We start from the raw sequence: 15,724 nt of genomic DNA, 5'->3' as shown, positions 1-15,724 counted from the left end.
GGGTGCTGTCCAAACCTCCCCAGGGTGGAATGAAACACGGAGTGCTCCCCTCCTCCCTTCTCGCTGCCTTCTTTTCTGAAGCTGTTTCTGTTTCCCTTAGTAAAACTTAACCGTCCTACGAGGGGCTGGGGTCCTGGGCTGCCTGGCTGGGTCTGTCAGGGGTGCCGGAGCCACACACGGGCAGCAGGATGAATGGAGCTCAGTCTGGCCTTGAGAAAACACTGGGAGCACTCGGCTGCCAGCGAGCCCCCTTTCACACCCTCCCTCCAGCCCCGGCTCAAAGGACAGAGAAACTTTCTTTCCAAGGTGGCAACACAGGCTCCTCTTCCAAGCAAGTTCCAACAAAGACATTTAAGTTTTGAAACCATAGGTCCCTGGAGGGACAGAGCCCCATTTCAGCCGAGGGCCTCTTCCCGCGCAAGCAGAACGGAGACCGGGAGCGCTGGACCAGCCGCGCCAACCTCTTGGACATGGCCCAACTCGGATTTGGGAACAAAGTCTTCCAAATGCACAGGAGAAGAGGGTGGTGGGGGGCTGACAGCAGAATCATTTTAGGGGAATGGGGAGGACCCTGTGAAATCAGAGTTCCTCCGATTTTGCGCTGTCGTCAATACCTAAGAACAACAGCTAGCTACAGGAACATCTGCCAGCAGGAGAGTGACCACAGTAGATGCGCCAACACGTATATCAGACTTGTTCGGTGTCACCGTCGTCGGTTCTGATGCACGAGAGAGAGAAACACCACTTGGTCCTGCCCATCCTCACAACGGTTGTGTCTGAGTCCTTGGTGGCGGCCGCTATGTCGGCCTATCTCGTTAGGGTCTTCTTTCTTGCTGACCATGAATGATGTCCTGCTCCAGAGACCAGTCTCTTCTGACAAATGTCCAAAGTACAGGAGACAAAGTCTCGACAGCCTCATTTCTAAAACACTCTGGCAGTACACTTCCTAGAATGCAGCGGGTATGGACTGAGGGAGCGGTGCCCAGGCATCGGGGAGCCCCGGAGACGCCAGGAGGGGGAAGTTTGGAAGGAAGCAGCCCCGCAAAGCATCTGGGGCTCTGGAAGCAAATCTGCACCTACAGGGCAGTGATCGTTCGTTAATGCGATCAAATGGACAGACCAAGAGGTCTTTGTTGGCTGAATTGAGGATTTTCTTAACCCTTGCCTTTTTCATACCCTAAGTGTTCTATAATGTTGCCTATCTTTGATTCAAGGAGGCCTGGTGGCCCAACCTTTCACTCTTGCTAACCAAAGGTTGGTGATTCAGACCCAGCCAGCTGTTCTGTGGGAGAGAGATATGGTGAGTGGCTCCTGTGAAGGGGAGCCAAAGACCAAGCAGAATCCACTGCTGTCTCCCAGTGACCCGACAGGGCAGAGAAGAATTGTTCCTGCAGGTTCTCTAGGATCTAAGCCTTTACGGAACAGACAACCTCATCTCTCCTCTATGGAACGGCTGGTGGATTTGAACCAGCAACCTTGTGTAGCAAGCCAGCACTTAATCCACTTAACCCAGAGCGCCTCCATAAGGAATACAACCCAGAAAACCTTCTGAGGCAGGTCGACTCTGTTACACAGGTGGATCACCACGAGTCAAGAATTGATTTGACGGCATCTAACAAACAGTAACCTCTTGCCAAAAACAAAAACCTCTTTTGGTTGTTGTTTTAATTGCCCAGGTCTCCTCCCATTCGCACCCTACCGGACCCCCAACCCACAAGCCTCTAAGAAGGGGCGGAAAGACGAGGCAGACAGGCACGGGAGGGAGGGAGATGGATCAGCACAAGCCACCCATGAGAGCAGGACCGGTGGGTGCTTCTAATCAAGGATTTGGGGATCAAACGACCCTTTCACAGGGGTCCCCGATTCTTAACAGTAGCAAAATGACAGTGATGATGTAGCAACAAAAATAATGTTATGGTTGGGGGTCCCCGCCACATGAGGTATGAAAGGGTGGCGGCATGAAGAAGGTGGAGAACCACTAACTTAGAGACAAGGCAAAGCAAAGCACCTGACTTTTGGGGCATTTCTCCTGAAACGTACATAGGACGGTTTGAAAACGGAGAAAAGAGCCAGTGGGAAGGATGTGAACAGAAGCCGAGGAAAAAGAAAAAAATTAAGGCTGCACACCATGACCAGAAAAACTAGATTCACACCTCTCAGGAGCCGATGAATGGTCTCTTTGGCCCCATCAGCTCCCCCCACAAAAGACCCCCATGGGCCGCAGGGAATCCAACTGGAATAGCATGGAGAAGAGGGAGCCAGAGAGATGACAGCTGGATGGGAGAGGGCTGAGAGGCAAGAGTGTCCTGGGAACGGAGTGGAACACGGTTGAACGGCTTTCCCCAGGAACAGGGGTGCAGGCCAAGAACCGGAGAGCTCACGGGAGTTCAAGTCCCTTGGGGACTGAGCGCAAAGTTCCGAGAATATTTTAAGATGCAAACTCAGAAATAAAGAATGTCTAGCCAACGCAGCTGAGGGCCACAGAGGCTCTGGGAAGGGCAGAAAGGTTGTGGTGTGGCAGGCTGGCTCGTTTTTGGAAGGCTGAACCCAGAGAAGCAGAACCAGACCCGTTTGGGGGGGCCTCGGGATGCGCTCCCAGGTGCTCTCTGCAGGGGGTCTGTTTCTGGAGCGTGCAATGGGGAGTCTGCACCAGGAGCCCTGGAGGGCTCTGCTCGGGTGGGACAGACACTGGCCACCTCCTTTGAGCTCCGAGGAGAAAAATGGAGAGGGGGGCCACAGAAGAAGTCAGCTGTGTGGTGGGGACTGTCCACCCAGAACGCAGCCCTCCCCTGCACTAGGTGCCCTCGGGATACCACAGCAGGAAGACCCCACGGAGGGGAAAGGACACTGTGAGAATGAAGCAAACACACCCAACCAAGAGCAGAGAGCTCGCAGGCAGCTCAAGCCGGATGGGGAGTTGGGAGAAGACATGCCAGGAGCAGGGGTGGGGACCCGTTGGAGAAACTGAGAAGGTGTGTGCCAAGGCAGACACCATTGTGGGAGAAAGTGCCATCTGGGACACACTGTATTTCTATGCTGACCTGTGCTCCATGCTCTCTGCAAGGCAGCAAGGGAAAACGGGGGCTCAGTGACGCTCAGCGAGGGGAGGAGGGGAAGTCACTACCACAGTATCAGCTCTTAAGTCTTCTGAGTCAAAGCCTGGGCCAGAGCCAAACCCCAAAATAACTATATGAAAGCAACCCTTCTTACTTGTAACCAGGACATGGCACCACAGCAAACGAGAGGCGAAACCCAAGTCCAAGGGGGCAGGAAAAACCAACAGAGAGACATTGAAAGCAGACCAAAAAAGATTCCTACCACATTTTTCAATATGAGTCTTGTTCCACCGAAAAAAGAAAAAAAAAGGTAACCCTCACCTACACCCAGCGGCCTCTTAAATCCCCAGCCGACCTCAGAGAACCACCTTCCTCAGAAAGTAATGTGTCTCATGTTGAATGCTCACGTCTGGCGACCCTCAGAATCAACGATCTACCCCCACAGGTCAGGAATCACATCGCTGGAATGAGAGTGGCAGGCAAGAGAAACAGAAGCCCCAGAGCCCAAGCCACGATCCTTTCCACACACCCGGAATCGCCCGTTGCACACCAAATACTCCAGTCAGCCTACAGAAACTACTGGCACATGGAAGGGAAAGAAATGACAAATTCCTTTTGTGGCATTATTTATTTTAATTAGAGAAGTGGGTCAAGCAAGGAGAAAAAGCGGTGACGGTTGTGAAACATGTCCTTGCCTAGAAGTCAGAGGGCAGGTCAAGGGAGAAAGATGCCCCAAACCTGCCCAGTGTCAAACCACAACCACCGGAGACCATGGCACAGCCAGTCTTTGGGTCCCAGTTGGAGAAGAACCATCTCTGACATGTGGAGGATGGTCAGTCCATCTGTTTTCAGGACGTGCCAGCACAGGGTGCCAGGCAATGTGGCAGGAGCTGCGGGGTGGGAAATGCTGCCCTAGGCGAGACCACCAGGCCTGGGTTGTAGGCAGGCATTATGGGGCCATTCTGCTTATCCATCCTCAGAAAACTGGGGTCCTCTTCCTTTTCCACACTATGAGATGAGCCATCAGCCCATGGGGGTGACAAGCTAGCCAGAGGAGATGCCGCAATGCCTTGTGGCGTGTGGCATGGCCCCTGCTCTGGGTGGGAAACAGAGAGCCGCAGATGACAGTAAGACCAATAATGCATGCTACTTAATTAAATGGAAAGTAAAGATTTTCTGAGCTGCCAACTCAGGTCACAGCCAATTTAGAAACTGGCCGTGGGGTGGATGTCCATTTCATGTAGAAATTATATTATATATATTGATTAAAATTCATGACTCAGCTAAAAAAAAAGTTTCCAAGGGAAAATACACCATAACCCGTACTAGTTCTAATGCAAATCCCAACCATCTTGTTAAAGATGTGCTGAGAAAATGCAACCAGAGTTCCAACTGGGATCCCCACTCTCTCTGCCCAAGAGGCTGTGGCCAGGTTCCCCCCAGGGCTACAGGTCACCAGTGGAGGTGCTGGTGGGATGGAGACACCAACACAGTGGGGCTGGCAGGCTTCCTACAGTGACTGGAGATTGTCAACATCCTGGATTCTGAACTAGAACCTGTAAGCGCAACTCTGAAAGTCATGATCACAGCGGTTTTGAGCCAGTCAAGTGGCATGATGACTGTGAGATGTGGGGATAACTCCAGCAGGTATAGAGCATCATTCAGAGGCTGCCCTAACCATTCAGGCAGGAAGGAGAACACGAAAGTCAACTACTAGATAGGAGGAGGCTGAGGCAACCTTCTGTAAGGGGCCTGACTGTAAATATTTTAGGCAGTGTGGGCCATTTTAGTCTATTTTGACTACTCAACTCTGCCATTGTTTTGAAAAGCCAGCTATAGACAAGACCTAAATGCCTGGATGTGGCTATGGATGCGTTCCAATAAAACTGTATTTACACAACCAGGTAGTGAGCCAATTTGGCCATAGTTTGCCAACCCCTGATCTAATTGAGCTTGAAGGTCCTTCCCATATTGGAAGATCTTCCAGATAACATAGTGCAGAAGAAAGATGATAGCAGTCAGAAGCACAGGATTTGGGTGAATGCCGTGATCTGGAAAGGTGAGGGATGGGAGAAACCAAAGCTGCCCTCCAGGCTGTCGGGGCCAGAAGAGAAAGCTCGAGAGAGGATGTTTCCTTTCAGAGTCTGGACAAGGAGTTACTGAGCTAGAAGCACTGGAATCTGAGGAATTTCGCTGGGAAGGGCAACATTTCCAGGGTCAGAGCCCTGACTTTTTAGCCCCCCTGGTCTCTGCTCCCCGCCCCACCAGGAGGCTAGAGGCACCTCTGCTCTCTCACCTGGTAGAGGAATCTTTGGCTGAAGTGCTGCATGGCCCCCTGGAGCTGATTCCGCTGTGACTGCCACTGCTCATAGTTGCGCACATACTCTGCGGTCGGGCGCTGCCAGGTGGTGGTCCGAGTGTTGTGGTCCACATAGTAGAACCTGCCGCGGGGATCTGTACGCTTTTCCCAGCTGCAAACATTAAGCGTGAAATTAATAAAGTGATCATCCCCTCCCCACACTACAGAGAAAGCTCCGGAAGGCTGGCAAGAAGAGACAGAGAGAAGGCAGCATTTCCTTTCTCGAACAGCAGTGAGGCTGCTCCAGAGAGACGTTCATAGAGACGTCTGAGCTTAAATGATTGTAGCAGACAATCCCTCTGTGCCTGAGGTTCCCACCGAGGGAGACATGTGGTTCTGAGGGAGCTGGCTCTACTTCCACCTCCACAGCTGACCACGGGTGGGGATATGGCTGGGACGATCTCAGGGCTTTTGCGGCGAACTCTGGAAAAACCATCTCTCTGCCTTTCAGGATATGGCTAAGAAAGCACACCGTCCTGAGAGTCCTAGGCTGCCATCTTGGACCCCAATACTGTATTAAGGTGACCTAGTGGCTCCAGAGCAGACAGGTGAACAACAACTTGCCCTCTAGTAAAGTTCTTGAGTCACTATCTCCAGCTTCCCTTGAAACCAGGATCTGCGCTTCCATTTTCAGTTGCATGACCTGGTAACCGCTCCTTCTTATTGACACCTATTTAGATCCAGTTATTTGTTACTTGCAACTGAAATTACATGGGTGTATTTTGTGCCAGTGAAAACATGTCACATATAAACCTACAGAGACGACAACTGGATCAACAGATTCAAAGAGACAAGAGGGGGAGGCTGGCAGGAGATGGGGAGCTGACAACCCTGAGTGCAAGGAAGAAATGTACTTGGATTGATAGTAGCGATAGTTGCACAACTTTTATGAATGTGACTGAACTACTGAAATATATGCTATGGTAAAATTGTTAAAAATATTTTTTTTTAAAAAAAGAAACTAGCAGGAACTCTTCCAGCAAAAGAAGAAACAAAATACATCATATGGTTCTGAGAAGGCAAATTGGGCCCCCAAACCCAGCAGGGCAAGCCTTATGATCTTCAGTCATGGGGCAACTGGTCCTGAAGCAGCCATGGCCAAGGCAGGGCAAGCAGGCAGTCAAAACCCCTCAGCTGTGCTTGGAAGGTGTTACTTGAGCTCCACATACACAAGAAGAAGTACTCAGAGGAAAGTAAGAAAAATAACTTTCTGGTTTGATAAAAGGGTCTATATTTTACAAGGCAGGGAACTCTGGCAGTGTAGTGGTTACATGCTGGTTTGCTAACCGTGAGGTAAACAGTTCAAAACCAGCAGCAGGAGCTCTGCACGAGAAATACAAGGCGTTCTATTCCTGTAAAGATTTACAGTCTCAGAAGCCCAAGTGGACAGTTCTAGCCTGTCCTGCAGGGTCCCTATGAATTAGAATCAACTCCAGGACAGCCAGGTTTTGTGGTAGTGGGTTACATGAGCATGGGCATTTGTCAAAACTTAGCAAACTAGACCTCTGAGATCTGTGTGTCAATTGTACTGCAATGAAAAAATGTTAACCATTGAATTCAGCGGTGCAATTCAAGTCATTTCCAACCAGTTTGCTGCCCTAATGACCATTCTGAGTATAAAAGACTACAGATCCAAAGCGAGCTTGTTATTTCATACAGCGGCTACTTACATAAGAATAAAAGAGGTACACAAAACTAGGTTGTTATGCGTTTTAAAATATTTATAAAAACACATTAAATAATACCTGACAAAAAAAATAAAATTCTTAAGGTATTTCCATATTGCTTTTTGACTGGGTGATATCTTTAAACATCTTCTCACTGTGGGATCACATTCCTTTAGAGGTAGGCCAATTACCCACTTCTGCGGAGCTTACTTACAGCAATTGTTCTGACAATACTTTTAGCTCTTTGAACACTTTTGGGAATTTCATAATTCACTGGTAATAATATCTCATGGGAATTTGGGGGTGTAACACACAACTGAAACAAATGAGTGCGTCACACTCTGGCTGTTTGGCACTTTTTCTCTTCAAGTTATATGTGTGTTTATTGAAGTAACAAATACAAGGGAATAAAAATGTAGGATCTCATCAAAAGCATAATAAGTTCTATGAAATGAAGAACTAAATATTACAAGCATAGTTCTATCTTATTTTTTTTAACCTTTGGATGGAATATCATTCATTACGGGTCCTTAGAATACAATAGGGCACAGATGGGGATTAAAAAAAGAATAAGGAATGTAAATTTGTGATTTCCACCTTAAAGAGAACCCTGATTACAAGTGCCATTTTAACAACTGGTTTGCCAAACTCAACAGAAAGTTAAGTACCAATTCTGCCGAACTAGTGCAAATGGGCTGAATGCCACCATTGGTTGACTCTAGCCAAGCCTCCATATCTAAGGACCAGTTTACAGGAAAGACAAAGGACACAATACCACAAGCTCACCATCAGTCACATCTAGACTTCTACAAGACAATGCTCGGGTTCTTCAACAAATAAACAGTCTGGGGTGGGAAAAGGAAGGAAAGGAGGAGAATCATACAGATTGAGAGACATAAGACACTTATGAACTAAAAGCAACATGGTGGAATACATTGTCTAGAAGCTTCAAAAAAAAAAAAAGATGCATTCAAAGTGAATTTTGGAAACTTCGTGGCTTCAAACGCTTTTATTTCTACCCTCATACTTGAGGGTTAAAATTACCCCCAAAATTGAAATCTAGGCAGAAAATGTAGCCTACCAGAATGTTTAAGGCTTTGTTTCATAGTTACTATCAAGAAGAATGGGATTCTGACTTCTGATCTTTTATATGCACCCTGCTTTCTGGGTTCTAGAAGCTTCCGAGATATTCTCTTGCCATTCTGAAATTCCAAGGCCTCGGAAGGTGTGTGTTTTTTTATCTTCACTAAATTGGGTGTTTAGTAGGCTCTATTAATCAGGATACTAGGTACTTTGTAGCTAGGCACTATCAAGTCTGCTCTGACCCAGAGCTACCATCTGTACAACAGACAAAACACTGTGTAGCCCTGCACCCCACCCCCCGCGCAATTGTTGTGTTTGAGGCTTTTGTTGCAGCCACTGTGTCAATCCACCTCACTGACCGTCTTCCTTTTCTTCCCTGACCCTCGATTTGACCAAGCATGGTGTCCTTTTCCAGGGGCTGGTCTCTTCTGACCAAAGTATGTGAGACGCAATCTAGACATCTTTGTGTCTAAAGAGCATTCTCACTATACTTGCTGCAAGGCAGATTTGCTTATTCTTGTGGAAGTTCAAGGTACTTTCTATGTTCTTTGACAACACTGTCTCATTCAAATGTATCCCTTCTTCTCCTTTCTTCCTCATCCACTGCCCAGCTGTGTTTCACATGCATACAAGTGACTGAAAGTACTGTGGCTGAAGAAAATATAATAAAAGATGATGGCTTGGGGCAGGTGCACCTTACTCCTCAAAATAACGTATTAGCCCACACTGCAACATGCTTGTCAAGTGGGACACATCATTTGATTTCATGACTGCTATTTTCATGAGCATTGAGTTTGGATTCAAGTAAAATGAAAGTCATGAGAACATCAAGCTTATCTCCATTTACCATGATGTTGTCTACTGCCTTAGTTGAGGCTGTAGCCTTTAAGTATGAAAAAGTTCTTTCATTGTTTCTTTAATTTTTCTATCTTATATTTCTCTGCTCTTTCTAAATCTACTACACACTGTACTGCTGTTACCAGATTACACTGACTACTACCTATTGGATCCCCTAAACTTTTAATTATCTTGATTCCAACTTTACCTACCAACCTTCTATTTTTTTTCTATAGATGTAACTATTTATCATTTCTAGAAAGCTCTCTGCCTGGGACCTTTTATGCCCTCCTTTCTTGTTGCAAAGATGGCTATTTTCACCAGAATCATTGAAGATATTAATTATAGTTTGGGTTTACTTTCTGAAAAATTTCCCAGCTCCATATATTATTTTTGTCAAGTTCCTTTTTTTCCCTATCTGCGGATCCTGGATTGCCCAGTCCCATTTGAAAGCAAGCTACTAAGGGTGGAAAGAACAACTAAGGAGGTGTTGTTTAAAACTCCAAACTGTCCTCGAGTGGATGCCAACTCACAGCAACCCTATATGACGGGAGAACGGCCCCTGTGGGTTTCCAAGACTGTAACTCTTTACAGGAGTAGAAATCCCCGTCTTTCTCCTGTCGAACAGTTCACTAGTGCTTTCCAACTGCCGACCTTGCAGTGAACAGCCTAAGGCAAAACCCACTACCCCACTAGGGCCACACTAAGGAGCACTGGGTTTCTGTGAAGGGTGATGAAACCATTTAGAAATGGCTAGTGGTGACAGTTGTACCATAGAGTGCATAAGCTAATGTCACAAATGGTATGCATGACAGTGGCTGACATGGCAAGGTTTTGTTACATAAATATTTAACCATAAGGAAATGAAGCAAAAATTAGGGAAACGGGAAAGAGAAAAGGTGAGTCAGGAGATGCTGACCGGGGCTCTGTGCACTTAGAATGGGCTAGCTGCCGAGTGGGCTTCACTGTGGGGTGATCAGGCCGTGGCCCTATTGCTTCACTAAAAGATTTCCAAATAATCAGAATCTATAGTTTTTTTCCCTTTAGATTGATCACTCACCTCAAGGGGGGAGGGGGGAAGAATCCTCTAGTTTTTAGGTTGAGGATGGCATCCCCCCTGAATCCTATTTTCTGAGTCTGCCCCTGTCAGTAAGTTACCTGTGGCTCCATTCCCAAGGCTGATTCCGCTCCCTTCAGGAGCTTCGCGTGGCTGCCTGAGTGTGAGTAGCAGAAGGCAACCTGGGCATCTGCTGTCCCTGCATCGATGTCAGAGTGACCTCCAGGTTCTCAGCCTCATTCCAGACTTCCCTGGTGCCGCCAACTGCTGAGACCTTCAGGGACCCTGTGGTGCAAGCGAGCCATTTCCTCGGAAAGACTTCACACCGTAGGCTTGGGTTTCTGCTTTCTCCATTCTGCCATTTATCTTTCAGCACCTAAACTCTGATTAAAATCTCCAATATGTTCCTTCTTCTCTTCCATTCCTTTGTCATTGAGGGCTTACCCTTTTTTTTAAGAGTTTTGAGGAAGGAATGAAACATATGCTCTACCCGTATGCTTAACAAGAAGTACCCTGTACTGACGACTTTCACATTTCTGAACAGCATGATCCCACCCTTGATTGCAGATGAAATCTGCAGAACCTCGATACATACATAAAAACAGCTCAGCTGTTGCAGCCCTGGTAGCACAGTAGTTAAGAGCTCAGCGGCTAACCAAAGGGTTGGCAGTTCAAAACCACCAGGCGTTCCATGGGAAAAAGATGTAGTAGTCTGCTTCTCTCAAGATTGGAAACTCTAGGGAGTAGTTCTGCTCTGACCTATAGCATTGCTCTGAATCAGAATTGGATGTGGGGGGAGGGGGGTGGGGTTGAAGGCCTTTTCACCATTTGGTTGCAGTGAGTATCCCTACCGAACCCTGGGTTGGACCATTTGAAAATCTCTGATTTCTACAAACCATCCTCGTGAGTAAAGTGGCGCCACACAGCAGTCCCTAAACACCTCTTTTACATCTCACATGCATAACGGTGCCTGGACTGCATGGCCTCCTGGGGCGTCTTCCTCTTTGTTCCTGCCAGACAGCTTTGGATCCATTTCCTTCCACGAGCCCTTCAACCATCCTTTCACTCCTCAGGGATCACTCTGAGCAGTAAGGAGCCAAAGAACGCCCACAGGCGTGGGGGACATGACTGAATTGGTGGCAGGATGGCTGTGAATGTGCACCCTTTGGCTCACTCTCACTCCTTGGTAACTAGGGTCTGTTGAACAATGGCTTTTCCACTGCAATGGTTCTGTAGGGTGGAACCTTTCTCATTCATTAGCCGCGAACATGTCAGCTTTCAATCACCCTGTACTCTATGGGTCACAAAGCAGAAGTATGAGTCAGGGTCTCAAAAGGGTTATTTGCTTAAAACTCACGAAGAACTAACAGGCTCAGTGAGGTGTAACACTGGTCACCAACCAGGAAAACATGGCGGCGGCAGCAAACAGAACAGAACTGCCCTATTGGGTTTCTAAGACTGTGAATTTGTACAAAGCCATGCAATGGCTGGGGGTTTGAACCACTAACCTTGTGGTTAGCGGCCAAGTGCCTAAGTCTATACCACTGTGCTGGCAGGGCTCCTTCAAAACGTTCCTGGAAGTAAGAAAGCTTGATCTAGTGTCCAACCTTAAAACTTGAAGAAGAGTCATTTCTCAGGCATCCTTAGAAGATAAGCATCTTCATTTAGATTCCACTTAAATGCTCCCTATGCTCAGCCTACATAACTGGAAATAGGTGAGGAGGCAGCAACCGGGGCACAGTGTGTTGTAGCCACTTTGAAGCACACATGTTGTAAACACACAGAGTGTGCAAGATGCCCTGTTGAAGGCCTGGTCTTCATCTGTGAGGGCCTGTGTGAAATCAATTGACTACATGATTTTAAGGAAGCATGGGAAGTATAGAGTGGCTTTGTTTTTAATAAGAGAAGATCTTTTAGGAATGCATATGGAAATACGTATGGAGGTGTTGAGAGAACATCGGGGAATTTTGCTTCACAGTAATATAGATCAGGGAGTGGAGGGTGAGTAAGAGCTCTAGAGCAGGAGCTGCTGGGTTTGTTCTGTCAAGGAGGAGGTTGGGTATCTTAGGCTTTGCCAGCCCTATCATCTCTGTCACAACCACTCAACTGTGTCAGTATGGAACAAAGTAAACATATGTGTGACTGTGTTCCAATAAAACTTTATTAATTAAAAAAAAAATGGAGGGCCGGGTTGCCCATAGGCTGCAGTTTGCCAACTGCTGGTAGAAAAGAAACAAGATGGACCATAAGTTGATAAATATTGCAGTCAACTGTAGAGGGAATGGAGGGTCACTACACTATTCTCTCTAGTTTTGCAAGTTTGAAAATTTCTATAATGATCTTAATTTTTTTTTTTAAGAAGTCAATGCTTATTAACCTTGGTAACTTAACTAGACTTTCAGCCAAGGTAGAAAATGGAGTGAAGACCAGTGCTGACGGATGTTGAGTTTCATCCCCAAAAGGGTGAGGAAAACACAAATTTCCCACTGGAAAACCGAAGCTCAAAGGAACCCATCGGTGGAAATCTCCGGGCACAGAAGGGGTGGCGTTTGTCAGAGCTGGACCAAACGGGGCACAGGGGCTCTCTCCACGCTCCCCACCACTGACGTCCTTTCCCTTGGCAAACCGGGGAGGGGACATGCTCATATTTTCTGCAGTGCTGCTTTACCAGGATGTGAGACTTTCCTAGGAGCAGAATGCCTTCCCTTGTGAAAGCTCCCAGGACTGGGAGACACATGTGGAAAGAACTCTCTGTCCCTGGCAGACAGGGAACCAAGTTTTCTTCTTGAACTTGGGCAGTCTTCCTTTACTTGGAAGGCTGGCTCCTCCTCTAGTTTTGGAGGCTGTAGCTCTCTCTATCATAAAGCTTTGCTGAGCGCCAAGCACACGGCCTTCAAAGGCAGGTGGGGCACAGGTTCTGTGCAGGGCGTGCCTCCACATCTCTCTGTGTCTCTCTCTGCCCTTTCCCCCAGCCATGCTCCCGGCACCCTGGTACGCTCTGAGAATGAAAGCAGAACTACATAAGCAAACAGGAAAATCTTCCACTGTACTTTCTACCTCTGCTGAAAGGAGCTGAAAGCCTGGCCTCAACAGGGATATCTCTGTAGGGGTGAAATGACGGGTGCATTGAGACATCAACAGTCCAGCCCTTCTTCCTCCAAGACCCAACAGTGTGTCAGATCTGAACAGTACTTACGAAAGCCATGGCCTTCACTCAGGCCAAAAGATACATGGGGAGAAGAGGAAAGGAAAAAAGGGGTGTGTGTAGAGGAGGAAGACTTTGGAGGAAGGGGGAGGAAAGAGAGAGGGGAGCGTGGGGAAAACAAGTTGATGGATATGGCAGGAGGTGGTAAAGAAGTCCATAGTGCCACTTAGAGCCCGGGGCGGCGCATGCTGTCATGCCTTACCCTGGAGGAAGGGGCCGTTCCCAGGTGGTAGTCTTGGTATTGTGGTCAACGTAATAGACACGACCGTTGGGCAGCTCTCGCTGCTCCCACCTGAAAAATAAAGTCAAAGGGCAAAAGTCCTGGTCAGAAACGGTGTCCTGTACCATCGAGGTGGTGAGTCTCACAGGAAACATCAAAATGGAAATGCAGGATTGACCCTTGGGTACAGCCAGCTCCACACTGGCTGTGACAGTGACATCACGGAGTGCTTCTTGAGAAAGGGTTAAGAACTCCCCTCTAGGGCATCCACATGCTAGGACATTCCAGAGGTGACTTTAAAGCTCCCTAGACAATCCATATGGACCTAAATCCCAGGGAGTTTTCTAAATCAGAGTTTCTTGGCCAGTTGGGGATCAAAGCCCTCTTTGGGAATGTAAAGAAAGCTGAAGGCCTTTTCCTTTAGAAATGCGCTTAGCAACAGTCATTTCTATGCAATTCTAGGGGTTCATGGACCTGTCCTAAAGTCTTATTTCTGGGGTTTCCAAAGTCAAGCTCCTGCTGTTGAGCTGAGTTAGACTCATAGCAACCCTCAAAGATCAAGCAGAATTGACTGCCATTTTTTCTCCTAAAAAGCGGCTGGTGGGTTCGAGGTACCAACCTTTTGGTTAATAGCTGAGCACTTTCCCCATTGAGCCACCAAGGTGCCTTTTAGCCTACACCATCTCTTAAAGCAATGTCACATGCCTACTCCTGTTCTAGCAGTATATGTATATACATACACACACACAATCCAACTTATTTTTTGAATATAGGATTTATTCCAAGAGAGATCTTTACAAAAGAGACCCAAGTGAATCAAGAAATGTAAGATCCTGTTAAGGGTTAAGTGCATGGGAGTTAATGAGGGTGGCGTTGTCAACGACATCATCTGTGCTAAGGAAGGACCACAAGGAAGAGACCCACAAGCACCACAAAATGAATCAGTGACCGCCCCGTTGGCACACTCCCATTTTTGGAACACTCGGCACTCACTGCCGTCAATTAGAGATGCTGACTCACTGCAACCCTACAGGGCAGGGGAGAACTTCCCCGCGGGTAGGTTTCCAAGGCTGTAAATCTTTATCGGAGTAGAAAGTCTCATCTTCCTCCCGGGGAGGAGTTGGTGGTTTTGACCTTGCAGTAAGCAGCCTAATACATAATTTACTACACCAACCAGGGCTGCTGCCAATAACACCGCTTACTTGGAATAGACAGTATATGATACCAGTCCCCCCTACACACACACACACACACACACACACACACACACACACACACACACACACGGCAGACCTTGTTTTACTGCCCTTCACTTTACTACGCGTCGCACATATAGCGACTCCTCCAGATGGAAAATTTGCGGCCACCAGCTTCAACCAAGTCTAATGGCTCCGTGTTCCCCACGTTGTGTGCTCACTTCCTGTCACAGTGCCACATTTTGGTCATTCTCCCAATATTTCAAACGTTTACATTATGCTGTTGCAGACTTAATAGCATTATGAAAAGTTTATTGTACAAACTGTTATCTGCACTGGGAAACCGAGAGTTTCTGTGGCTCATTTAACTGAGAGCCTCATGTTATTGCCGTGGTTTGTACTGGCCCCGCGATCTTGCCGAGGTGTTCCTGTAGATGTAGATAGAAAATGTTTACTTTATAAAGGACCTTAGCAGTGGTCCTTTTTTGCTGAATAGTTTATGAGGTTTTTTCGATACTACCTAGAGGAAGATGGCCTTTTCGGGGAAGTTAGTACAGTCATTTCTGCGTTCACGCTTAAATGAAAACACAAATGTGTTTCCCCGGCGGTTAATAAGGAAGCAAGATGAGCATGTTGCAAATGTCACATTCGCCCCTGTGTGGTTTTCCTATGCGTGAGAAACCCTAGGTAACACGGAAAGCTTCATGCAGCGCAGCACAGCCGGACCCACCTGCGGAGCAGCTGCCACGGTGCATGTTCTGTGCGACCCACGCCTCCCTGTGCACAACTCTGTGACTTCTCCATAACGCCCAGGCGGCGACCCTCCTGACAGCCACGTGCACAAACTTTAGGTCTTAGTCGGGGTTAAATGATAGATTGATTGCGTTAGATACGAGGGTAAGTAAAAACACATTGCTATGAAATCACAACAGGAGTCTTTGTCCTGATTTTAAAAATAAACAAACAAATAAATAAAACCAATTCCTTGGCACAGCTGCCCTGGCCTTTTTCTCATTGATGCAGCTTTCCATTTTCTGAAAACTT

The 15,724-nt window shown here is 47.3% G+C and overlaps 1 protein-coding gene across 1 annotated transcript in view; it reads right to left on the bottom strand.

Moving 5' to 3' along the window:
* Positions 1–15,724, bottom strand: part of WWP2 (WW domain containing E3 ubiquitin protein ligase 2) — a 140,908-nt gene that overhangs the window by 14,132 nt on the left and 111,052 nt on the right. Inside the window, exons 8-9 of the mRNA XM_004704577.2 lie at positions 13,467–13,556; positions 5,353–5,527 (exon numbers count right to left, since the gene is read on the bottom strand). Coding sequence (XP_004704634.1) covers positions 5,353–5,527; positions 13,467–13,556 — 265 coding nt within the window. The remainder of the gene's footprint in view (positions 1–5,352; positions 5,528–13,466; positions 13,557–15,724) is intronic.

This window comes from Echinops telfairi, unplaced genomic scaffold (assembly GCF_000313985.2).
Source record: "Echinops telfairi isolate 266 unplaced genomic scaffold, ASM31398v2 ScPeMD7_2291;HRSCAF=2852, whole genome shotgun sequence".
Lineage (NCBI taxonomy): Eukaryota > Metazoa > Chordata > Mammalia > Afrosoricida > Tenrecidae > Echinops > Echinops telfairi.
This window is presented reverse-complemented; position numbering and strand designations above follow the sequence as displayed.